This window comes from Vidua macroura, chromosome 7 (genome assembly GCF_024509145.1).
Source record: "Vidua macroura isolate BioBank_ID:100142 chromosome 7, ASM2450914v1, whole genome shotgun sequence".
Taxonomy (NCBI): Eukaryota; Metazoa; Chordata; class Aves; order Passeriformes; family Viduidae; genus Vidua; species Vidua macroura.
This window is the reverse complement of record NC_071577.1, coordinates 10,691,368-10,712,909: the sequence shown is the minus strand read 5'-3', so window position 1 is coordinate 10,712,909 and position 21,542 is coordinate 10,691,368. Positions and strand designations below refer to the sequence as shown.

At 48.1% G+C, this 21,542-nt stretch overlaps 1 protein-coding gene and 1 long non-coding RNA gene across 2 annotated transcripts; one reads left to right on the top strand and one right to left on the bottom strand.

The window, feature by feature from the left end:
- Nucleotides 1-14,440: 14,440 nt before the first annotated feature.
- On the top strand, nucleotides 14,441-15,485 carry TSSK6 (testis specific serine kinase 6). The gene has a single exon (XM_053982368.1). It carries the CDS (start codon nucleotides 14,509-14,511, stop codon nucleotides 15,415-15,417), a length of 909 nt encoding a protein of 302 aa, XP_053838343.1. The 5' UTR covers nucleotides 14,441-14,508; the 3' UTR covers nucleotides 15,418-15,485.
- Nucleotides 15,486-16,191: 706 nt separating this feature from the next.
- On the bottom strand, nucleotides 16,192-19,595 carry LOC128809937 (uncharacterized). The gene is made up of 3 exons (XR_008437874.1): nucleotides 19,268-19,595; nucleotides 17,794-17,878; nucleotides 16,192-16,758 (listed from the first exon to the last, which is right to left on the bottom strand). It is a non-coding gene; the product is annotated as an uncharacterized LOC128809937 (long non-coding RNA).
- Nucleotides 19,596-21,542: the final 1,947 nt, after the last annotated feature.

Genomic DNA, 21,542 nt, shown 5'->3' with positions numbered 1-21,542 from the left:
CTGAAACACCTACGTACATCAGTCACTCCTGGCTGCCTCAGAAACGCTGGTTTGCTGCTTGACCTATTTCTGGCTTCAGTAAAGGAGAAGAAAAACAACCTACCATTGATTTTGCAAGTAGTTGTTCTGCAGAATTAACCAGTCCAAACCCCGTGTTTATTTTGCTTCCTGGGGATGTGTCAGAGAAGTCACTGAAGAAGTTACAGAGATTTAAAACAGGAGATAAAGAGAACTTGTTTTCAGTTCAAGAGGTTGATGCTCTCTAAAGCTACCTACCTGCCCTAGATTCCCCCTTCCTACAAGAGTTTGGTAGAAAAATAAAGCTTATAAATGCCAAATCCTGTGAATTACAAAGTGGCTCTGATTCCCCAAAGGAAGGGTGTAGACCAGGCTCTGAAAGACAGGTGATAAATGATAACCCTCCATGCAGGCTGTCAGCGTGAAGCATGGCCACAAACATCCCTTCTCAACAGCTCCTTCCCCTTGTTATAAATGAATGCTCCAATTTATTAATTAAAGAAAATTTATTACATGGTCCAAATATAAATTTAGAGAAGAGCAACGAAAAGCCACTATCAAAAAAAAAAAAGGGTCAGTGCCGAGCCCGGGATCAGCGCTGGGTGAGACACAGGTTTGACCACTACAGCATAGGGTCCCCTATGTTCACACCATCCGTCCTGCGCGAGCAGTTTTTATACAGTTTATTTTGCTCGAGGCCGGGATTTCGGCGATCGGCCCTTTCTTTCCATTCGAAGTCCCATATATTCATAAAGTCTCTTTTCTCTGCGCAGAGTTGAACAAAACTGTGTCTGGGAAGCTATGTATGCCAATCAGAGGGTTACTGGAACTCGACGTTGAGATGCGTCTTCTTGATGGCTCTGGCTATCTCAATCTGAGATATTTATCAAGTATTCATCGCCTGGGTGTTCCTCAGATTACCTTGGAGAAGCACCCATCTCCGAGCCGGCCACGTACATTCGTTTGCAAATTAAGTCCTTTTCTCCCTGCTGCCAGCTGCGGTTTCGAAATACTGTGAAGCAACCTTCCTATCCCCGGCTTGAGTGCTTAAAAAAACTTACAGGAATATTTCTTACCCATATAACATATTTCATACATCTATTTCTCACAAGCACGAATTATCTAAAATACACGTAACACCCTGCCCTTGCTGCCACCCCAGCCCAGGCAGCTTTTCTTCTCTCTGTGGCCAAGGGGGATGAGTCCTCCCTTTGCCCATTCTGCGGCACTGGGATGTCCTCCACTGGAAAGCTGCTCATTGCTAACTGGAGAAAAGCTGCTTCTGGACAGGCAATCGAATGGAAATCTGCAGCAGCAGCAGCTGTTTTGCCCAGCAGGAGACCTGTGCAGGGAGAAATGCTGCACAGGAGGCAGGTGGGTACACTGACCTCTGCAGACTCCCATCCACGCTGGATGCAGGTCTCCAGGGAGGGCTCAGGCAGGCAGCAGGGAGCAGACATCATTCCTGGCAGGTTTCAATCAAAGGCTCTCACTTTGAATACTCAGGTTTGTGATGGGCAGAGGCAGCACAGCAAAGGCTGCCTAGGGTGTGGTTTCCCAGGCAGGGGCAGTGCTGCTGGGGATTGTTTTTATATCAGGTGTCACTCGCTGGGGTCTCGGGCATTAGCTGGGATCACAGCACTGGCAGCAGTCACCTTAGAAATTGAACAGGTGACATCTGCCCAGACAGATCAACGTGAAATGCAAAGCAGGAGGCAACACCATGACATCACCCAGCAGCTGATTTTTTTCCAGCACAACATGAACACAAGAACAGACAGGCTGGGCAAGAGATTTTTCCAATGCCCTTCCCTGTCCCTTACAGTAGCCTCATGGAATCACAGAATATCCTGAGTTGAAAGGGACCCACAGGATTCATTAAGTCCAACTCTTGGCTCTCCACAGAACAACCCCAAAAATCATGTGTCTCACAGACTGGGAAAGCACGCAGCAAAGTTTCCCAAGAACATTTTATCTGAGGGTTTGAGGAACTGAAGCCTCCCTCCAACACTTATGGCAGAGGGCTGGAAATGCCAGTGTGCCCACGCAAGTCCTGTGCTAGGAAGCATGGAGGTGAAATGCCCTTTGAGGCTGCTCCAAGAAGAAAATCTAAGGTTCACAGCTACAAGGAAGCTTTGTGAAAATGGCCCTGTGGCGAGGAGTGCCTCTGGGAGGTGTGCAGGAGAGGCAGGCACCAGGACAAGCGTAATTCTGCCCACCCAGGGCCCTGCCCTGCAGATCTCCTGGCTTAGCAGATGCAGGGGAGGGGGTGTCTCAGGCAGGCACAGGAGAGGGAGCTGCAGGACACGCTGCTCTGGTTCCCCTGTCTGCCTCAGGAACCCTGGCCCAGCCACCATCCTCTGCCCATGGTTAATGCAAGAAGGCTTGAAAGAAGCAGGAAAAAGCTGGTCAATTTGTGATGAAAGAGGCTGTAAATCATGTAAGCAAGGGATGTGGGGACAGGACAATCAGCTGTCATTAACAAAGTCCTGGGTGAGAGATGAGGAAGCAAAACACTGCACTCTCACCTGGCTCCTGCAATTATGTACCCAGAAGAAGTAAGCATAATTAATTAAACAGAGACACCTATTTTTGGAGTTAGGAAGATGCAGCAAGAGTGCCTAAAAATCAGATGCTCCTAAATGACAGTGGGGAAAGGGGCTACAGAGAGCAAATGCCCTACCTGGAAAGCACCAGCAGTGCTTTTGCTGTGCTCTCCTGACCACTGCCAGGAGGACATCTCCCAGTCTGGGGGTCACAGCAGCACAGGGAGAACCCACAAACTCTTTCAGCAGAATAACTGAATATTTCATAATCCAGGGCCTTTTCCCATGCCTGAGGACAAACTGCTTGATCAGCACCTTGCAGTCAAGCCTGAGCTATCAGATATGTTTGGTATTCTGAGAGGTGACGAGGAATTTCAGAGGGGCTGGAGAAACAGCAGTTTCTCCCTTGCTGGAGGCTGTGTCTGCCAGTAAGGAGACAAAAGAACATCCAAACTGAAAACTAGGCAGTTAGGTGGGAAATTCCCCTCATTATAAAAGAGTATTTTCTTCGTGGGAGAAGTCAGGAAAAGAGATACAAAAAGCCCTCATCTACTAAACAGACTTTTTTTTCCTCAGCAATTCAGACCCAGAAACTCCCCTTCAAATATTCCTTCTCAGAAACTGAGGCTGTAAAATCTGCAGAGGGATGCTGCATTTCACTGAGGAATGCAAAAAACCTACCAAAATGGATGCTAGAAAGGAAGAGAGCTAGAAGGAATGAGAGCCACCACCAGTTGCCTCTCTGATGGTTGCACATAATCCAGCCTGACCACATCATTTGGTGAGGTTTGGTGCACAGGGTAATAATTAATTTCTCAGTTACCTGGGTGAAATGAAACATGGGGGTGCCTGTCACAGCATACATCGCAGTTGAGATAGCCACAATACACAGAGTATCACCATATCATTTCAGAAGTCTTCAACCCATACAGAGTAACACCTTACCACTTCAGAGGGCTTCAAGCATCTGCTCTTTATTACTCTTCAGTCCAACCTTTTCTACCCCTCCTGTTCATGCAGTGCACCTGTGTGCCCTCTGCTCCCTTTGGTGGTTGCTCAGTGCACCTGGGCACTCCATGGCTCATTGCTGTCAATGCTGCTCACCTGCTTCTCACAGCTGTGCCCATGGGGGATGAGGCTGGGCTGCAGCCCCACTGCCAATCACCACAAACTGTGTGCCACAGCACAGCCCCACTGCCAATCAGCACAGCCTGTGTGCCACAGCACAGCCCCACTGCCAATCACCACAAACTGTGTGCCACAGCACAGCCCCACTGCCAATCACCACAGCCTGTGTGCCACAGCACAGCCCCACTGCCAATCACCACACCCTGTGTGCCACAGCACAGCCCCACTGCCAAACACCACACCCTGTGTGCCTGCAGGTGCCGGGGGACCCTTCCTGCTGTGGGTGGAAATTACCCCACACAGCATCCCTGCCAGACCCCAGGCAGTTCTCACTCCACACCCGTTCCTCTCTACAGCCTCATCCATCAGCCAGGTCTGACACAGTGACTAAGACAACCAGTTTCTCAAGCTGTGCCAGGACAATTGCTGCAGTTCTCATGTAGGGCAGGAGGACCCTAGAGACTCTTTCATGTCTGCATCCTATAGCAAAAAAAAAAAAAAAAAAAAAAAAGAAAAAGAACAAGAAAACAAACCTCTGTGAAGTGATAAGATGAGAAAGTTGTTATCAGTCGTTTCCGTGACTGCAGACACCGCCTGCCCAGCACTGTGGTTGCTTTTCCTCTGGTGCTGACAAAGGCTCCAAGGATATTTTTTTTTCCTTAGGATTGGAAATAAATCATTCCAATCAGTTGCTTTTCTTGAGGCGCTACAAAACAAACTACAATGGAAATGTTATCACTGGTAACAGATTTAGCCTGCAGGACCATGTGCTCATTTAAATTTTAACATTTAAAAATAGTTTCTGGTGGTACCGTGTAAATACAAGGTATGGCCAGCAGAAGCAGATAGAAATTGAGTGAAGTTTTATGACTGGAAGTTATTTATTTCTGCCTCTGACAGTTACTGATGAAATCCTGCTTCATCACTCCTGCTGTGCATTCAGGACACTGGAGTGACTTGGAGAAGGAAGAGCACACGGGAGACAATGCCACCTTAATGATCACACAGCTGCCTCTCTCTGTCACACCTACCTGCCAGACAGATAGCTGGATGAAATAAAACATCTTCTGTCTTGACAAATGGGCTGTTTCCCACCACTGCCAGAATTCCAGCAGTGCCTAAAAGCCCAGAGGTGTCATCTTTGCACTTCTGTTTAGCTTGCTACCATTGCAACCTGGTGATGTGGGCTTGGTAGGACAGCAAAGGGGGGGGCAGGAGGGGATGGGTGTACTGAATGCATGCCCTGCAGGGCATGGTTCAGCTTTGCCATGCACTCTCAAGGCTCACAGGCTGGCCAGAACTGAACAGGTTTAACCCATGTCCCTGGCAGCAGCTATCCTTCCTCCAGGTGCCAAGGCCTTGCCCTGCAAGACCACCAGCCTCTCAAAAAAGAGGTTTTCCCTCCTCTTCCCTTGTGCACAAAAGCGCTGCTTCATTCGTAAAATACAGATACTTTTCTAAAATACTCAGCTGTAGTCCTGCCTGGCACAAGCCAGCTCAGGCCACCCAGTTCAATCTTGCTGAACTTACAGCAATCTGAGAGCAGGATCCAGTAAGTGGCAATCAAAACAACTTGTCCCCTTAAAACAGAGCCGCTGAGCAGCAAAACGAAAGCAGGCAAAGCCTTTATACAGGCTGAGGCCAAGCAAGAGCCATGGAAACGAAGGCAGCACGGGAGAGATGCTGTCTCCTACCTTGTCAGAGCTTAGAAAGAAAGCAGGGATTTGGGGAGGCCAGTTGTCGTTTTAGCAAGCTAAAAGGCTTCAGCACACACAGCAAGGTGTGCTCAGAAACACAAGGTTTCTCACCCATCCTGGCTAAAAAAGGGTTCTGACCCAGGAAAACAGAAGGAGGTCTGTCCCAGCATTTCCCAGCTGCACCTAGTGGGACAAATATTGCCCACACCACTATTTTTTTGTCCCATGCTCCATCTTTCCAACTGATCGTGCTGTCTGGTGTAGCTGGATGATGTCCAAGGGCTGCCCTGTGAAGAATTCTCTTCAGGGACATAATGACATGAGAAGAGGGAAGGGGAGAAGCAGCAACAAGAAAGACTGACTGGCTGAGCCCAGAACAAGATTTTGGGCCTGGCATTTAGGAAAACTCTGTTTCTGATGTGAGGCAACCTAGACCTAGAAAGAAAAAAACAAAAGCTAGGGAAGCCCTCAGCATCAATCTTGGAGTCTGGCTTTGTAGAAAAAACAGCTTTTAGGGTCATGGACTGATCTGCCAGGTGGCACATCTTTTTGAACTGAATCCTCACCACAGCCGAATTTGTTCAAAAAACATCAAACAAAACAAAACCAACCCCCAAAACCACTCACACAGGAAAAGCTGTCACAAATGCAAAGGCTTGTAATTTCATATCTTCCTTAAAACAGAGGTTTTTTCATAACCCCACAAACATAAGGAATCAGGGAAATTATAGGTCTGTATTACAAAAAAAAAAAAAAAAAAAAAATCCGTTTCTTCCATAGAATCATTAAAGTTGGAAAAGCCCTCCAAGAGCATCAGGTCCAACCTTTGACCAAATACCACCATGTCCACTAAACCACATTGTGAAGTGCCACGTCTGCTCAGTGTTTGAACACTCCCAGGGATGGTTACTCCACCACTTCCAGGGGAGCCTGTTCCAATACCTAACCACTCCTGCAGTGAAGAAATTCTTGCTTATATCCAGCCTGAACCTCCCTGGTGCAGCTTGAGGCCATTTCCCCTCATCCTGTCACCAGCTCCTAGGAGAAGAGCCCAATTTGTGTGAGTCAAGAGTGGCCACTATACAGACAAAGGATTCAGACTTAAGAATCCTACATTCAGAGCATTAACAGCAACAGTAGGGCATCGAGAGAGCCATATTAGCTGTGATACAGCTACAGTTCCATAGGATCATCCCAAATATTTGCTGCAAGTTGTGTTTTTACTCACATTTTGTTTCTTTTTCACATTTGACAAAAGATGGCACTGCAATATCTGGAGGGACTGGCCTCAGTCTCTGCTCTGCAGGCTGTTCCTGCACTCAGCAGGGAATTGCCACACTTATCCACGTCCTTATTTAACGCTTCACTCGTTCTTCACACTCCTGTACATGAGATGCCAGGGCTTGCAGACAGGTCTAGCAGCAGGACTCGAGCACTCTGTGAAGGAATACAAACACCAGCTAATTAAATCTATTGTTAAAACAATTTGTTTCTTGCTGGGACCGAGTGATCTGACAGCGTTTAAACAAGACAAGGTTTCATTTCTGAGTGCAGACTGCCATCTTCACTCAGGAACTCCTCACCCCAGTCACTTTAGATTCAAAGTGCAGATCAGCAACAGAGAAATAGCAATAAAATAAAAACCCAAGGCCAAAGTCTGAGCTCTTCTCCAGGAGGGGTGTTGTTCAGTGGGAAATTCCATGATTTAGCCAAGCAGCAGGAGCTGCTAGAATAAACAATGGTGGCAAGCAATGAGTTCCTCAGCACACGAATCACGAAGGTCTATTTCCAAGGAACACCTGCCCCCAAGAGGGCACTGTGATATTGTGTATTCCTCCTGGCTCGGGCCCTGGGAGATTATAAATATATAATACAATAAATAATTATGAAATATAAATAATATGTCATGGGAGCACCCACGGCCCACACAGCGGGGCAAAGGAATGCCATCCCTCCAGCCACTGCCAGCAGGCAAGGGGAACACCTGGCTTCTTCCTTCGATGGATTCACTTCCCTTTTAGGGAAATCCACAAGCAGGAAAGCAGCAAAAAGCCCAGTTTGCTGGAAAGCAAAGCAGGTCTTGGCTAATGCAAGATCTGCTGCTGCTGGTGTGAGCAGGGCTGTACTCACTCCCCACCCAAAGCACCTATCCCGTGGCAGCTGGGTGTGATAAGCTCGGTTTCCTTGGCAGTTTTCCTCCCAGGGTCACGGATAGTTTCTTGCTTGATTTCTCAGGCAGTTTTCAGCTTCAAATACCATAAAGGCCTGTGCAGTGAGATGCTGGATGGAGTAAATAGATGGTGTCTGCTCAGCAAACAGACCTTGGAGGAAACAGACCCTTTCAGCTGCCTCCAGCCTTGCTCCCCAAGTGCCTGCCTGTCTCCCTCCCTCTTTGATATGTGCACACCAACTGTCTGGTCCAAGATCACTTCCTTCTGCCACTTAGAATGTGCCTTTAGAATCTGGCCTTGCTATCTTCAAATCTCAGTCTGAACTCTCTCATCACTCTTGAGGGCTCTGAAGTTCTCTTCGTGAAGGTTTGCATGTCTAGCCTGTCCCTTCCTTCAGTCCTCCCCAACCAGCTCATCCAGGGCTAACCAGACCTGCAGGAGAAGCCACTTCAGGGCTTTGTGAAGTGCCTTCTGGAAAGGTTTTACCACATGACTTCACAGCACCTCATGAAATCTGCTGCTGATAACATCTGTACAACTTAAAAGTATTTAAACATCTGCTTCGGAGCTCTAAAACTTTGCCATCGACTTTCCAGCCCTGTGCACCATAGGCTGCTGTAGCCTAATTATAGACCAAATTCTGCAGTCCCTAACTGGCCACAAATTACTTACAATAGGTGCCAGACTACTGAATCTCCTTCTAACACATCATGCTCTCCACAGGCAGGTAAAAATCAGAGTAAGGAGGAAAGGGTGCTCACTTGGGATAGATAAACACAAAATGCTTACCTGTTTTTCTAGATTCTCTTTGGATTTAACAGACATAACTCGATGTGGTGAGAAAAGTTGGGAGTTGAGAAGCTTTCCTCTTGATCTTCATTGCCACCCACTTCCAACTCCATTTCCACTAACGCAAGAGGCCTTGCTGTGGCTTTTGAAAGCTTTACCTTGCTTAAATCCTCACCTGAAGCCCCCTTCCTCCTGTTGGATGGCCAGCCATGAGGGAGCACATGCTAACTCTGCCTGGGGACAGACAGCAGGCACACAAACACTGGTAAGCAGGCTACCAGCTCTGGGAGGCATTTCATCTTTCAGCTACAAAAGAGGTTTTTTGTGGATCCCAAAGCAATGAGAAGAGCAGGGACACGTTCCTTGCTTTCAGGTATGTGCAGCCTGGTTGGAGCAACTGGTAGGAACCCCAGTTCCTGCCCATGGCTTTGTCACCCCCAGCACCAAAGGGGACCTCAGCAGGCTGACTGGGCTCTCTCCCCGGCCTTGAGGAGGGGCAGGAAGAGCAGGCTTAGTGCTTCTCTTGGCCCAGCAGGCTGTGGGTGCTGCACAGCCCTTCCCTTTGGAGGCTCTCCCTGGGAAGTGCTCAGGAATCAGCCACTTGAAGGCTGAGCCAAGTGTCTGCAGCATGGGCTGAGAGAGGAGCAGCTTCCCAGCTTTCGGAAGGGAGGTGGTGGGAAGGAGCCCTCTGAACAGAGACACAGGGAGATCAACACCTCCAGCCAGGAAAGGGTGTGGTGAGCTCTGAGGCTGAGTACCTCAGCTGCTCCCCTCTCTCTGCAGCCATGCCTACCCCTCTCAGCAGGCATTCCAGCACTGAAAAGGAAAGCTTGCTTCCCCTGCAGCTGGTTTTCCTTTGCTCTGACAAGCCAGGCATGACTTTCCACTTACTGCAAGGATGGAGGCATATGATCTCACTTTGCTTCCTCTTTCCATAAGAATTTTGGTACAAAGCCTCTCAGAGACAGAAGTGCCAGGAGAGTCTTCCTGCTCCTCCAGCAACTCACTTGTCACTGCCTGCTTAGCCTCTTTTGTCTCCCTCTCCACTCGAGATTTTGCCTTCAGGTTTGAGACTCCTGGCAGGTGCGGCCTGACGATGCCAGCTGCAAAATCCTCTTTGCAGAGCAGCCCATTAGCCCTTCTATCTTTCTTCTCCTTTGGCACCTACTGAGGCACTCACAAGCTGTTCCAAGAGGTGGTAGCATGGCCTATTGCCATGAATCTGTTCCCTCTGATGGCTTACAAACCCATTTAATGTCCCTCACGCAGTTTAAATTCTAATTTTCATGAAGAGATGTTTCTGGCACGTGAGTGCTGGCCTCAGGTTTCTCTTCAGTGTCTGAACAACCTTGATTAATCAAGTGGATATCCACTGAGTTTGCTGTTTGGTGTTATTCCTCTCATCCTGCTGAATTTCTGGGAGACTTTGTACAAGTCCCACACCCAGCTTCACTAGTTTATTCTGTTTGAAAAGAGGGTAAGGGCAAGATGTGATGGTCAATAGCTGTGAGAGTCACAGCCACTTCTGATCACCAGGAATGTGAGGTCCCAAAGGGATAAAAGCCCCAACATAGCCTGAGTATCTGAAACAGACAGTAATCCTTTAAACATGAGAGGGAATTCAGAAGCAGCAAAACCAGCACATTGCCCAGCACAGCTTTCTGACCACCTGTGACTCTGGTTTTCTCCCCTGTCTGCGCTGCTGCTGCTGCCAGGGAGGAGCCACAGCACCATGCCAAATTTAGGATGCCATTGTGCAGACACACAACATCAGATGTTCAGAGACAAGGCTGTACCTTTGACTTCCCAGGTCTGTTCGACACCAGTGCCTAAAATAACCACCCAGACATCTTGATTTGGCAGGAAAGGATCTAGGGCAGTAACAGCAATTCAGCTCACAAGGCAGCTTGGATTCAGTATGCTTTTCATGGGTTCTGCCCCACTTTTCAGCTGCTCAGCTATCACACACACCAGTGATCAGTTGCCACACTGAAGGGTTCTTAGCAATAAAGAGGCAAATAACATCACTACTGAAATGAGAGTATTTGCCAAGTGTCATTTTCTTCACTGCCTGTGCCTTAGCTGATGACTGGCTGCACCTCTTACAAGTCGGCCTCAGCTTGGCTTGTTCCCTTTGGTACTCATGCCTAGAGGTTGTAACACAGCTCCGTGGGACTACAAAGGAATTATGTGCAGAATTTTCACCAGCCTTCTGCACCTGCAGCACCCAGACAGATGGAAAATAGTGCTGTGAGCAGCGTGCTTCTTTTCAGGCCAGCAGTCACTGTGAAAGTACAACAAAAATACTTTTAAAAGTAATAAAATCAAATACAGGATAAAACATAGAAAACTTTTGTTAGCCCATTGCTGGCAAGAAGATCTTGGTAAGTTCAGCATCTGCTGGGAAGAACTGTGGTTACCCTTTGTGCTATGTATAATGCCTTAGTAAAGCAAAACATTAACATTGCTTTTATGTCTTGTGCAGAAGTTTGCCCATTCCCATATTCACAGAATGCCAAGAAATAATGTCTGGTCATGACTTGCCACAAATTGGACACCTAGGAATTCCTTGACAGGTTCTTGAACATTGCAGCCCCTGGGCAAAATATTTCTGCATGTATGGAAATAGAGGTATTTAAAGAAATCTCAAGGGCTCTGTGCAAGTGCAGAGGTCATGCTACACATTGTAACTTACAGCCTCATGGCATAAGGTATAAAAATATGGTATGTTATGGCTTCTTGGAGATCTGCATTCACAGGAGTTGTATTTTGCTGCACTTGTGCCAGCAGGACCCACGTTACGCTCAGCAGCGTCCTCTCTCAAGTGCAATGCCTGCCCCGGAGGTGTCAGTCTCTCATCAGATCAATGGCAGGCATCTGAGACTCACAAGCCTGCCCCCAGGGCTCGGGGGCAATGGGTTCACAGGGAGAGGGAGGTTCCCAAAGCATGCATGATGTAATGGGCCTCGCCAGCTGCCTGGCTTGCCACATGCATCTCAGCTGGGATCTCAGCGATTGCACCGAGGCAGTGCCCCCTCAATGGCATTCAGCAAGAGAGCAGCTCCCCCAAAAGGCACCACAGGCATGTTATCAGTGAAAAAACATCTATGGGTGATGCAGAAAGAAAAAAGTCCCTCCTCTGTTAGAAGTCATGGCTTGTGTGCTCTTCTCCAGTCGATCGAAGGTGGCTGTACACGATGCATGAGGCCAGAGACCTGCAGCTGCATTAGCAAGGCTGACTTACCTGGTGGTCCTTCCTTCAGGAGCTGATCAGCCCCTTGTCAGAGGGACTAACTAACTGCATGCCAGGCTGATGCACAATCATGCCACCAGAGTCAGAAACATCCCATAATAAAATCCCTGACAGTGAGCTCCAATAATTTATACCTCTGCAGACCAGCTCCTCCTGCTCACATGCCACACTTAACAAAACAGTAATTGCTGCCTGATTTCTGATTGCTCTCATTAACAAGAGCAATGGAACAAGTGAGTTCTACAAACACAGCTTTGATGCAAAAAACACTCTAGAAAGCACTGAAGCTCAGCAATTTTTAATATATGTTGGTAGTGAGTACACTACTAAAGTATATCAGTGTGACCTAAATATTTATACCACGGGTGACGTGGTATATATACCACTTGAGGTACAGGGATTGAAAACAAAAGAGATTTTTGGGTGCATTTTTATACCAATAAATGTTGAGCCAGCAGCCAACCAAGCAAAAATCTGTTTCTCAGATCTAAAGACAGCACAGAAAGCTGAGCTCAGCTGTCATTCCTCCTCCTCTGCCTGGCAGTGCCCTGCCAAACGAAACCCTCTCATCAGCCTCTTGCCACCTGCCTTTGGAGCTGTTTGCAGCAGTCCCAGGCCACGCTGCTGGCTGTGGGGCAGGAGCTCAGGGATGCACAGCAGCGATGCCTGCAGCCAAGGCAGCCCGCAGAGCTGCAGCCTGGAGCATACAGGAGGGGGAGTGTTTGTTTCGATAGCTGCTTCCTCCCTGGGAAACCAGGGCTTGCTTCCCTGTCTCCTTCAAGCCTTCCCAGCCCCAGGATGCGCCAGCAGCATCTGACTGCACAAGGCTTTTCCTGGGCTCCCAGGAGGGCTTACTGAGACTGAAACTGCCCACTTCAGCCAAGCTTGCAGAAAACTTTCCCAAAGTGACCTGCTCCCTCGAGCAGATGAAGAACTACCAGCAGCACAGGATTCCTCTATATTACTCCTTACCATTGCAACCTGATTTGTAGCTGCCACTTTGTTTTTTCCACATCAGTGTGGACACTCCCTCTTCTGGTTATGGTATTGTAAGGGCTTCAAAGGTGCTTCCCATAAGTGAGGATTTACCTGTGGGTTTGGGAACGTGCCTGTCATGTGACTGCCCATTCCTATTTTAAAATACATTCTGAGCATCAGCCAAGCCCCTGTAGGTGTCTGCACATGTCCTTCTATTCCCAGGAGCAGCAGTGGTGCTTTCCAGAGGTGCTTTGGTAGTAAGTGGGGAAGGGAAGCCTGGTCTAAGCACTTCCCTCTCATAAAAATGCCCACATTGGTTCAGTTATGTTTAGCCATCTCAAAGTTCCCAGCTCCTCTGAAAAGTCCAGCTCAGACCTCTGCTGAAGTCATTGTGGTTATGACTCAAGAGCTAAACTTGTCAGGAAATCATGCATATCCAGCAAAATGGGTTTCTGCATCTGGCCTGCTGATTGCTAGGTGAGATTTTTTTGTGTTTAGTAACATCAGTTTCTGAACAGGGACTTCTGGAAATGGCTTCTTGCTGATCCACTTCAGAAATAAGAAATCTGGGGGCATTTATTTGAAGGCCCAAACATGCCCGCTGGTACAGCCTGATGGCATTCCTGCTGGTACATGCCTGGCAACCACATTTCCATGGCATGTGAATTCCCATACTTCCAACTGGCCTGTAGGAATAACATCTGAAGTGGGAGAGCGGTTTGGTTTGGACCCACAACCTCTGAGCAGATAAAACTCGACATGGTGACTGCTTTAGTTGCTCTTAGTTCAGAGTAAAGCTCCCCTGCAGCACATACAGACCTGCAGCTTTGAGCCTTTTTAATTTCCTCAAAGTGACTTCAGAATACTGGCAAGATGGAATCACAAGAAAGATTTTATTTTGTCTTCAGCTGATCACCATTCCTCTTTATAACTGACTTGCAAAATGAAACATATATTCAAAAACTAAAAATAGTGTTTGGGTTGGTGTTTTGGAAGATGGGGTTTTGTGGTCCTAGGCTTCTTTGTACAGATGGAAAGCAAATACAGGCTCCACAGGGAGAACAGGATACTCAAGCAGCTTAAAAAACCCAGCACAAACCAGAAACAACTGTTTGTGAAAGCCAAGGATGCAGCACCTGGAAGAAGGACCTGACACTGGCCTGAGAGACAGAGTGTGATGGTAGGGATGCCTTGCTCTGGAGTGGGTGTTCTGGCCCAGCCCAGCTGCCCTCTGCTCAATTTGACTGCCACAATATGGCAACTAAAACTGATTAAAACCTTTTAAAATCCAAGTTACAGAAGGTCTGTGAAGGATCTCAGGTCTCACTTCTCTGTAAGTCTCCAAAATATCATTTTGATAAAAACAGATAAAGAGCAATTCCAAGCTCAAGAAACCGAAAAGCTGGTTTTTTCTGAAAGATGCATTTAAAGTTCCCTGTCCACCCCACAATCGGTCAGAAAGCCTCCCTAGTAATGTAATAGCTCTGTGCACCATCACCAAAGAAGTCCATATTTATAGCCAGCCAAGGTGGTTCACAGTTAGTGCCAGTAGAAGTCACTCCGTTGTACCACTCTGTGTAGTTTGGATTTTAATGCAACTAATACCCTGCAGAAAACTGGTATAGGTCCCCAAATGGGTCCCTGACCCCAGAAAGCTGACATCTGAACTTTCATCCACACAGCCCTCTGCTGAGAACTCAAATGAAGAGGCTGAAAGGGTAAAATCTCTAAAATATCCAGCCCCAGCAGAGTTGTCCCCTGTGTGCGTGCAGGCATGCCAGGGGCACCCATGAGCAGAGGGGACCCACCAGATGCTGACATCACCTCCCAAAGGACTGTCACACACAACATTCCACCCATCACAATGCCCAGGTGGAGCGTGGAAGCCGGGGGTTGCTGGTTCCACCAGATGAAGGTGAGCAGCTGCCATGCAGCAGACATTACAGCCTCCCGATGCTGGGGCAGAACAGCAGCTCCAGAAAAGCCCACCGGGACCACAGATCATGCCAAAGGCCGATGGAGGAGAGAGGTTGCTCAATCAGCTAGGCTACAGGCTGGGTCAGACGCTAGGGGAGGGCAGCTTCTCCAAGGTGAAAGCGGCCACCTCCAGCAAACACAAGGGGCCCCTGGCCGTCAAGGTGGTGGACCGGCATCGAGCATCCCGAGCCGTCGTGTTCAAGTTTCTGCCTCGGGAGCTCTCCATCGTGCGTAAGATCCAGCACCCCAACATCGTGCGCGTCTTCGAGGTCATCGAGGCCTGTAACAGGAAGCTCTACATCGTGATGGAGGCCATGGACACTACCCTGCTGCAGATGTTGGAGAATCTGGGAAAGCTGCCCTGCGCCCCCAATGCCCGGGACATCTTTGTGCAGGTGGTGAGGGCCGTGCGCTACCTGCACGACCGCAACCTGGTGCACCGCGACCTCAAGTGCGAGAACGTGCTGCTCTCCGCCGACGGCCGCCGCGCCAAGATCAGCGACTTCGGCTTCAGCAAGGAGCTCAAAGGGTACCCGGACCTGAGCACCACGTTCTGCGGGACGGCGGCCTTCGCCTCCCCAGAGGTGCTCATGGGCATCCCCTATGACGCCAAGAAATACGACATATGGAGCCTGGGGGTGATGCTCTACATGATGGTGGTCGGCAACATTCCCTTTGATGATACCAATGTCCAGAGCATGCCCCAGTTGCAGAAGAAGGGGGTGATGTACCCAGAGGGGCTGCCCCCGCTGCCGGAGCCCTGCCAAGTCCTCATCACGCAGCTGCTGCAGTACACCCCATCCTCTCGGCCCGGCGTGGGGCAGATAGCCAAGAACCGCTGGCTGAACGGGGACATCTGAAGGACACAGCCCCTCCTGAAGATTCTGGAAGAGCACTTTGGTGCAATAAATACTGCCGTGAAGAAGCATTTCTGTGGTTTGTCGATTATTTTGAGGCCCAGGGGTGCCTCCGTGTAGAGCTGATGGAACTTCAGGCACCAGCAAGGCCGTGTGCTCTCAGGAGGTGGTCAGATCCCAAAACAGCAGTGGCAGCCTGCTGCAGGCTGGGTTTTGAGACACAACAGCCATGCAGAGCTGCCAGGGCAGGGTGGTGAGGTGCTGCAGCACAGCCCATCATGGTGCCTGCTCCCTAGAACACCAAAACTCTGGCACAGCCACCCCAATCTGCTCCTCCCCACCCTCTGCTGCTGAGTGCACAGGGACTATGGGAGAAGAGCTGCTCTCACAGGGGTCTTGGCTTCTTCTCAGCCTTGTTCACCACCAAACTGTATTTGAGCAGGTGCGAGGGCAGAATCAGTGGTCCTACAAATCACTGCTGCAGAGAAAATGTCACAATTTTTATGTGCCACTATTTCAAACTCACAGTGATACTCACAGCCCAAAATCACACTAGGATTTTTGCAGGCAGCTGGACAGCATTACCCAGCCAAAAGTTTTGGTGTGGCTTTGAGATCCACACCTTACATGGAACACCTTTCAGATATTTATTCCTAGCAATATTTGAAATGTCTGCCAAAAGATACTTGATGAGAAATGCCGCTGGCCATGGAGAACTTGTAAGGGAAAAGTGATAAAAGTATAAAGGAGAACTTTGTTAACTCCTTCTGTCCAGCTTCAGCGTGAAAAATTACCAATTATTCTTAATGCAACTCCCAAAATCTTTTATGGATCCTTATGGACAAGTCCCATATTAAAGGGTTAATTAAAGGTAGGAACAGGTATCTGAAATGTGCTTTCATGAGACATTTCAACCCACTCTAAACAATCTCCAGCTTCCACTGGACTGAAGTCTAAGGAAATGTCCAGTTGGGTGGTTGGATGGTGATGGTACCTTGTGAGCTGATCCAGCACAACCCTGGCAGCACAGCCCGGGGCCAGGCCATGTCTGACACAAACAAACCAGTGCACGTGGCTCTGCTGGAGGACGTGAAAACACCTTTTCCAAAGCAAACATTTTGGGTCTATTAAAAGCAGTAGTTTAAGTAGAACAAGATGTGGCAGCACAGCGAGCCCAAGGCTTTTCAGCGTGCAGGCTACAGGGAATTTTGCCATCCCCAGAATGAAGATTTATTTTGTTCTTCTCGCAGCTGCAAAATAAAACTTGCAGCGGCAAAGTCTGAAGTAGAGAGAGTAATGGTATACAAAGGGTGTCTTGTGGCCATCCAGGGCTGTGGAAACAGGCTTGGAAAGGATCAGGAAGGGGATAGAAAAGAAGGGGAGATGTCATAAGGATGTGGAAAGCAAGGAGGTGGACTTCAGGGTAGTGAAATTTTCAGTAAGGCTCAATTATTCTTTTTCTCCTTCCAGCCACCCTGTCAGTCTCATCCCAACCCACGACTCAGGGCCTCCAAGTACCTGTCCATCTCTACCTGCTGCCTCCCTCCAGGAGCCTTGTTCACCTCCAGGTACCTCCCCACAACCTGGGAAGCACAAACCTGGTGCTGCTGCATTGCTTCGCCTTTTGCTCTATCTTAATCTTCTTTCCTTAAAGACAAAGCTAACACAATGGGAGATGTTCTAAAATCCAGACCCTATTAATCTCCCCTCAGCACCACATTCTCCTAAACGGTTGCATCTGCTGAGGACACCAGCCGGGACAGATGACTAATGTTTTGTGAGGCTGTACCCCCTTGGGTGGCTTGGGAAAGCAGCTGGGGTTCAAGGGGGGAGAGGTCTGAACGAGCCACAGGAGGCTCGTCAGGCTGCCCACGGCCCTCGCCCTCTGCAGACAGATGGTGATCTCCCAGGGCCAACACTAACGACCTCAGAGCAGTCCCCAGGCTGCAAAAATAGTCCATTACCCGTCTAATTATGCAAATTAAAAATAAAAATCACAATTAAAGACCCTGAGCCAATTCTTATCTAATTTGCACCAGTGGGATATCAGTTTTGAAGGAGGGCAGGAGCAGAGGCTTTGAGCAGGATGAGGCAGAGGCTCACGGCTCTGCCAGCACCCCTCCCCTCCAGAGGCCCCTGCATGTGCTCAGCCTGATGCTTCCCTACGCTTATTTCCTCCTCAGGAGGGTAGAAATTTTTAACCTTTAACTTTTTTAACCTTCCTGGGAGGTGCACAGTTGATGGAAGTGCCCCTTCCCTGACTGCTGGCAGATGAGCCCCACTATCCTGGCCACAAAGCACAGTGCCCTGTGTTTATGGAACAGCCCTTGGATTTAGAACATGCATGTGTTGGAGGCATGAACAGCCCCACTGGCTTACCAATATCCTGATCGGTCCCACCAGACTCATCCTGCAGTGTGACTGTCCTGCCCAGGCTGGGTGGAACATCCTGGTGCAGTGCAATCTGGAAATGAAAGGTCCTGTGTCATACCAGCACCAAATAAATAACTTTGCATGGGGGACCTGACCACCAAGCACAAATAACACTCAAATAACTATGTGCTATTTAATCCTTCTCCAAGGTTAAGAAGGTAAATGTTCAGGGCCTGTATGAGGCAGCTGTGTGCTGTGCCAGCACCTGGTTGGCTCACTGCATAGTGTGAGCATTACCCCACCCACAGCCCTCTTGCTGGCTGTCATGGTGCCCTGTGCCACCAACAGGCTCACTGGAAGATCTTTCACATTTTTAGACATGTGTCTTGAAATCAATTAAAGGCACTCTTAAAAGGACATTCAGCAGAATAGAGTGTTTAGTGTTTTCTTGAGATCATCTTGAAGCAGTTTTACGCCATTTAATCTTAAAAGAGCATTATAAATTTCAAAGACATGTTCCAGACCTTTAGTATAACTCTCCTCCCACTGCTCTTTTATCTGTATTCTGCATCACTTTGCCTGAAATCCGCCTTTATTTCGGGCAAATGAAAGGAAGGGAGGTGATTCACGGCACGCGGACATTAAAGCCATCTTTTTCAGCTAAGCAAAATTTGTTTTCAAGATTTTAGGCCATGGCTGATGTGTCTGATAAGCTTGAGGACTCAGCTACTTGAAAGTCTATACATTACCAAACTCTGGAGATAAGTACATTCATGAATTGTGGGAAAACACTGCCGGGTAATCAAACACCTCACGTATTCCTGCACCAGCTCAGGGCTGGCTCTCCCAGGGCTCTCCATCTCTGCCTGCAGCCAAGCCAGGCTCCCAATGACCTGCTCCAATTACCCCGGGCCCAGGCAGCAGTGGCAGGTCAGGCAGGAGCTGTACCTGCATGAGCCGGCCTCCCTGCAGAGGCAAAGCTCCCAACAGGCAATTGAGCCAGCTCAGCCCTGCTTGAATACATTAACCTTTCCATAATTGCAGCCTTCAGTGCCAGCAGCCTTTTCTCCAGTGACCTGGAATCCTCCCGGCTCTGTTCTAGACCCCGCTGCACCAAGTTATGGGTCTCCATGACTTCGTGTCAACCCTTCTTCAGCTGAAAATCTCCTCATCCTCTCTTTTCATCATCTCTGCAGGTCTCTACACTTAGTTGTCTGCCAGAAGAGACGTGGAGGGAGAATTTCCTGTCTTCAGCCTTTTGGTTACATTAAGCATAATAAAAAAAAGCTAACAAGAGGTTCTCTCCAAAGAACAGGATCATGGGGGGGTCTTTACACACATAACTTTCCTTGCAAACAAGAAGCTTTCTATGAATAATAATTTCATTTTCACAGCACCTAGCAAACATTAGTCCTTGCTCCTGCATCAAGTGGTAATTATTATTTTCCCTGGGTTACAGTGCACAGGCTAAGGGGCTTACCTCAGGCCAAAGGGATTTCATTTTACATTACAGTTCAAAACTTCCCTCTGGCCAGATCATGACTCTGTCTTCAAGCAATAATAAGTTCAACAATACTTGATGGTCTGGAAAGACATATGATTTTCCTCCTCCAAAACTGCTTCCAGATCAACTCCATTTTGTCTCGTAAACAAATGAAAGGAAGTAGACTACAAGCACAGATGGGTGGAGCTTCTTTTCCACATTCTGAATAAGGGATCCAAATTCCCTAACTGCATTTAACAGCCCTTTTGAAGAGCCAAGGAGCCACTCACAGTACAGAATGTAACACAGGCATAGGTGGCCCTCAGCTGGGGCATCTCAGTCCTTGGAGGTTTCCAAGGGCCAATGGGGCAAAGTCCCTTGTATGATCTCAGAGCTGGCCCTGCCTTGACCAGCACGTTGGGCTGGAGATCTCCAGCCTGCCCCCCACAGGAATTACCCTGTGATCCCACAAACACGCAATTTTTTGTGCTACAAGGTGACAACTATTCTTTGTTTCAGAGAGTCATGGACTTTGCCATGAGTTTGACTGCAAGGGTGATAAATAGCTGTATTTTCTAGACCCATTAAAAGTGGGACAGCAAGCAGTACCTCCATCTGCTAATTACATTTTGGATATTACTGCTCTTACAGAAGGCAGGATGACACAGGGACCTGAGCATGGCTGTTAGGTGTTTCTCTTTGAAGTTAAAGAGCCACACAAGGGTGGGTGGGGTGTCTGTGCTCTTTCATTCCTTCTCACATTATTATCAGCCACAGCAGCAAACAGAAGATTTCCTGAAAGACATTTGTGTTGTTATTTTTTCCTCTCAGCTGGCAGATGTTCATTATATTCAGGTAGCACCTAGATGTCACAGGAGCCCTATTGGGACAGATCCTGCATACAGTTGTCATCTTTTAATTGATCACGTCTTCCTCAGAAGATCTCACTTCATAAATGAGAGGCACCTTGGTCACAGGAGGGAACCTTCTCTTGGACTGTGCAATCTGTAGGTGTCCTCCCAAGGAGCAGAGTGAGACACCACAGGAATGTTTGCCTCATGCATTACCGAGAATCACAGAAGCATTTCTGAGCAGCACAGCTCAGTGTGCTTTACAATGCAAGGGATTCTTGAGGGGAAAATGGAAAAAAAATAAAAGGAAACTAATTAAATGCCTCTTAGCAGACCCATTTAACACCAACAATGTGACAAGGTCAATGGCCACAGTGTCAGCAGAGTCACCTGGCCAGTGACAGGGTCACAGCCCACCTTGTACCCTCACAGGAATATATGTACAGGGATGCTGGATCTTACGAAGTGCTGGGAGCTCTCAATTCCCACTAAACTATTTTAAAGTAAATAGTAGCTGAGGGAACTGAGCCTCTCCAGACAAGCCCTTCAGAAATCCCTGACCATTACTCCTCCATATGGTCACTTTGCTTATTCTCCATGTAGTGTAGCAACCCACTGGAGTTGCAACTGGCAGCATTGTTTCATCAGAATACTCTGCCCAGCACTGTCCTGTCATTCCATTCTCTAGAGAAACATGGCATTTCCATTAAAACCTTCATTAAAAATACATATGGAGCATTCACTGCAGCTGGCTTGGCTTTAGTGCTACCTCAGACCTCGGCATGCCCAGCCTGAAGGCTGGTGAGATGTTGGAGCTCCTCCACAAGTACATGGCAGGATTTGGTGGTGGAGGCAATCTGGAGTTTGCCAAGAGGAGAGGCAGGGTTTGTGCAGCACGTGGGCTGCTACCTCCCCCTGGCAGAGCAACAATCAGCCCAGGGGACACCAGCAGACCAGACAACATTCTCATTAATTACAAGCAAAAAAGTCCAAAATGCACATTATTGTCTCAAAAATACTGATAATCCTTGGCTTCTTGTTTGCATGTTCATTAGCATGTTAATAGGATACCTATTATGGAAGAGCTAAACCATGCAGTCATGCACATATGCACCCAGTCATTTATTACAAAAACAGCTTCCCTTCTATTTGACATATTTCTCCCTGTCCAGAAAATGGTTCAAGCTGCACCATCTGGGGCAAGCTGTAATTGATGAATACATCTTGAGGAAAGCAATTTTGCTTTCTGTGCATTACACAGCCAATTATCTTTCCCAATATCGAGAGCTCTATTTACTTACTATTGATGGAGCCAGGGAATTGCTGGAAGAAGGACCCACAGGAGGGTTGCACCTACTAGCAAGCTTCCCATAAAAACACACCAGTCTTCAAATAAACACACATGTTCAGATAAACAGGGG

Excerpts from the sequence above, each read along its gene's own strand:
- TSSK6 (XM_053982368.1), top strand. The coding sequence starts at position 14,509 with ATGCAGCAGACATTACAGCCTCCCGATGCTGGGGCAGAACAGCAGCTC.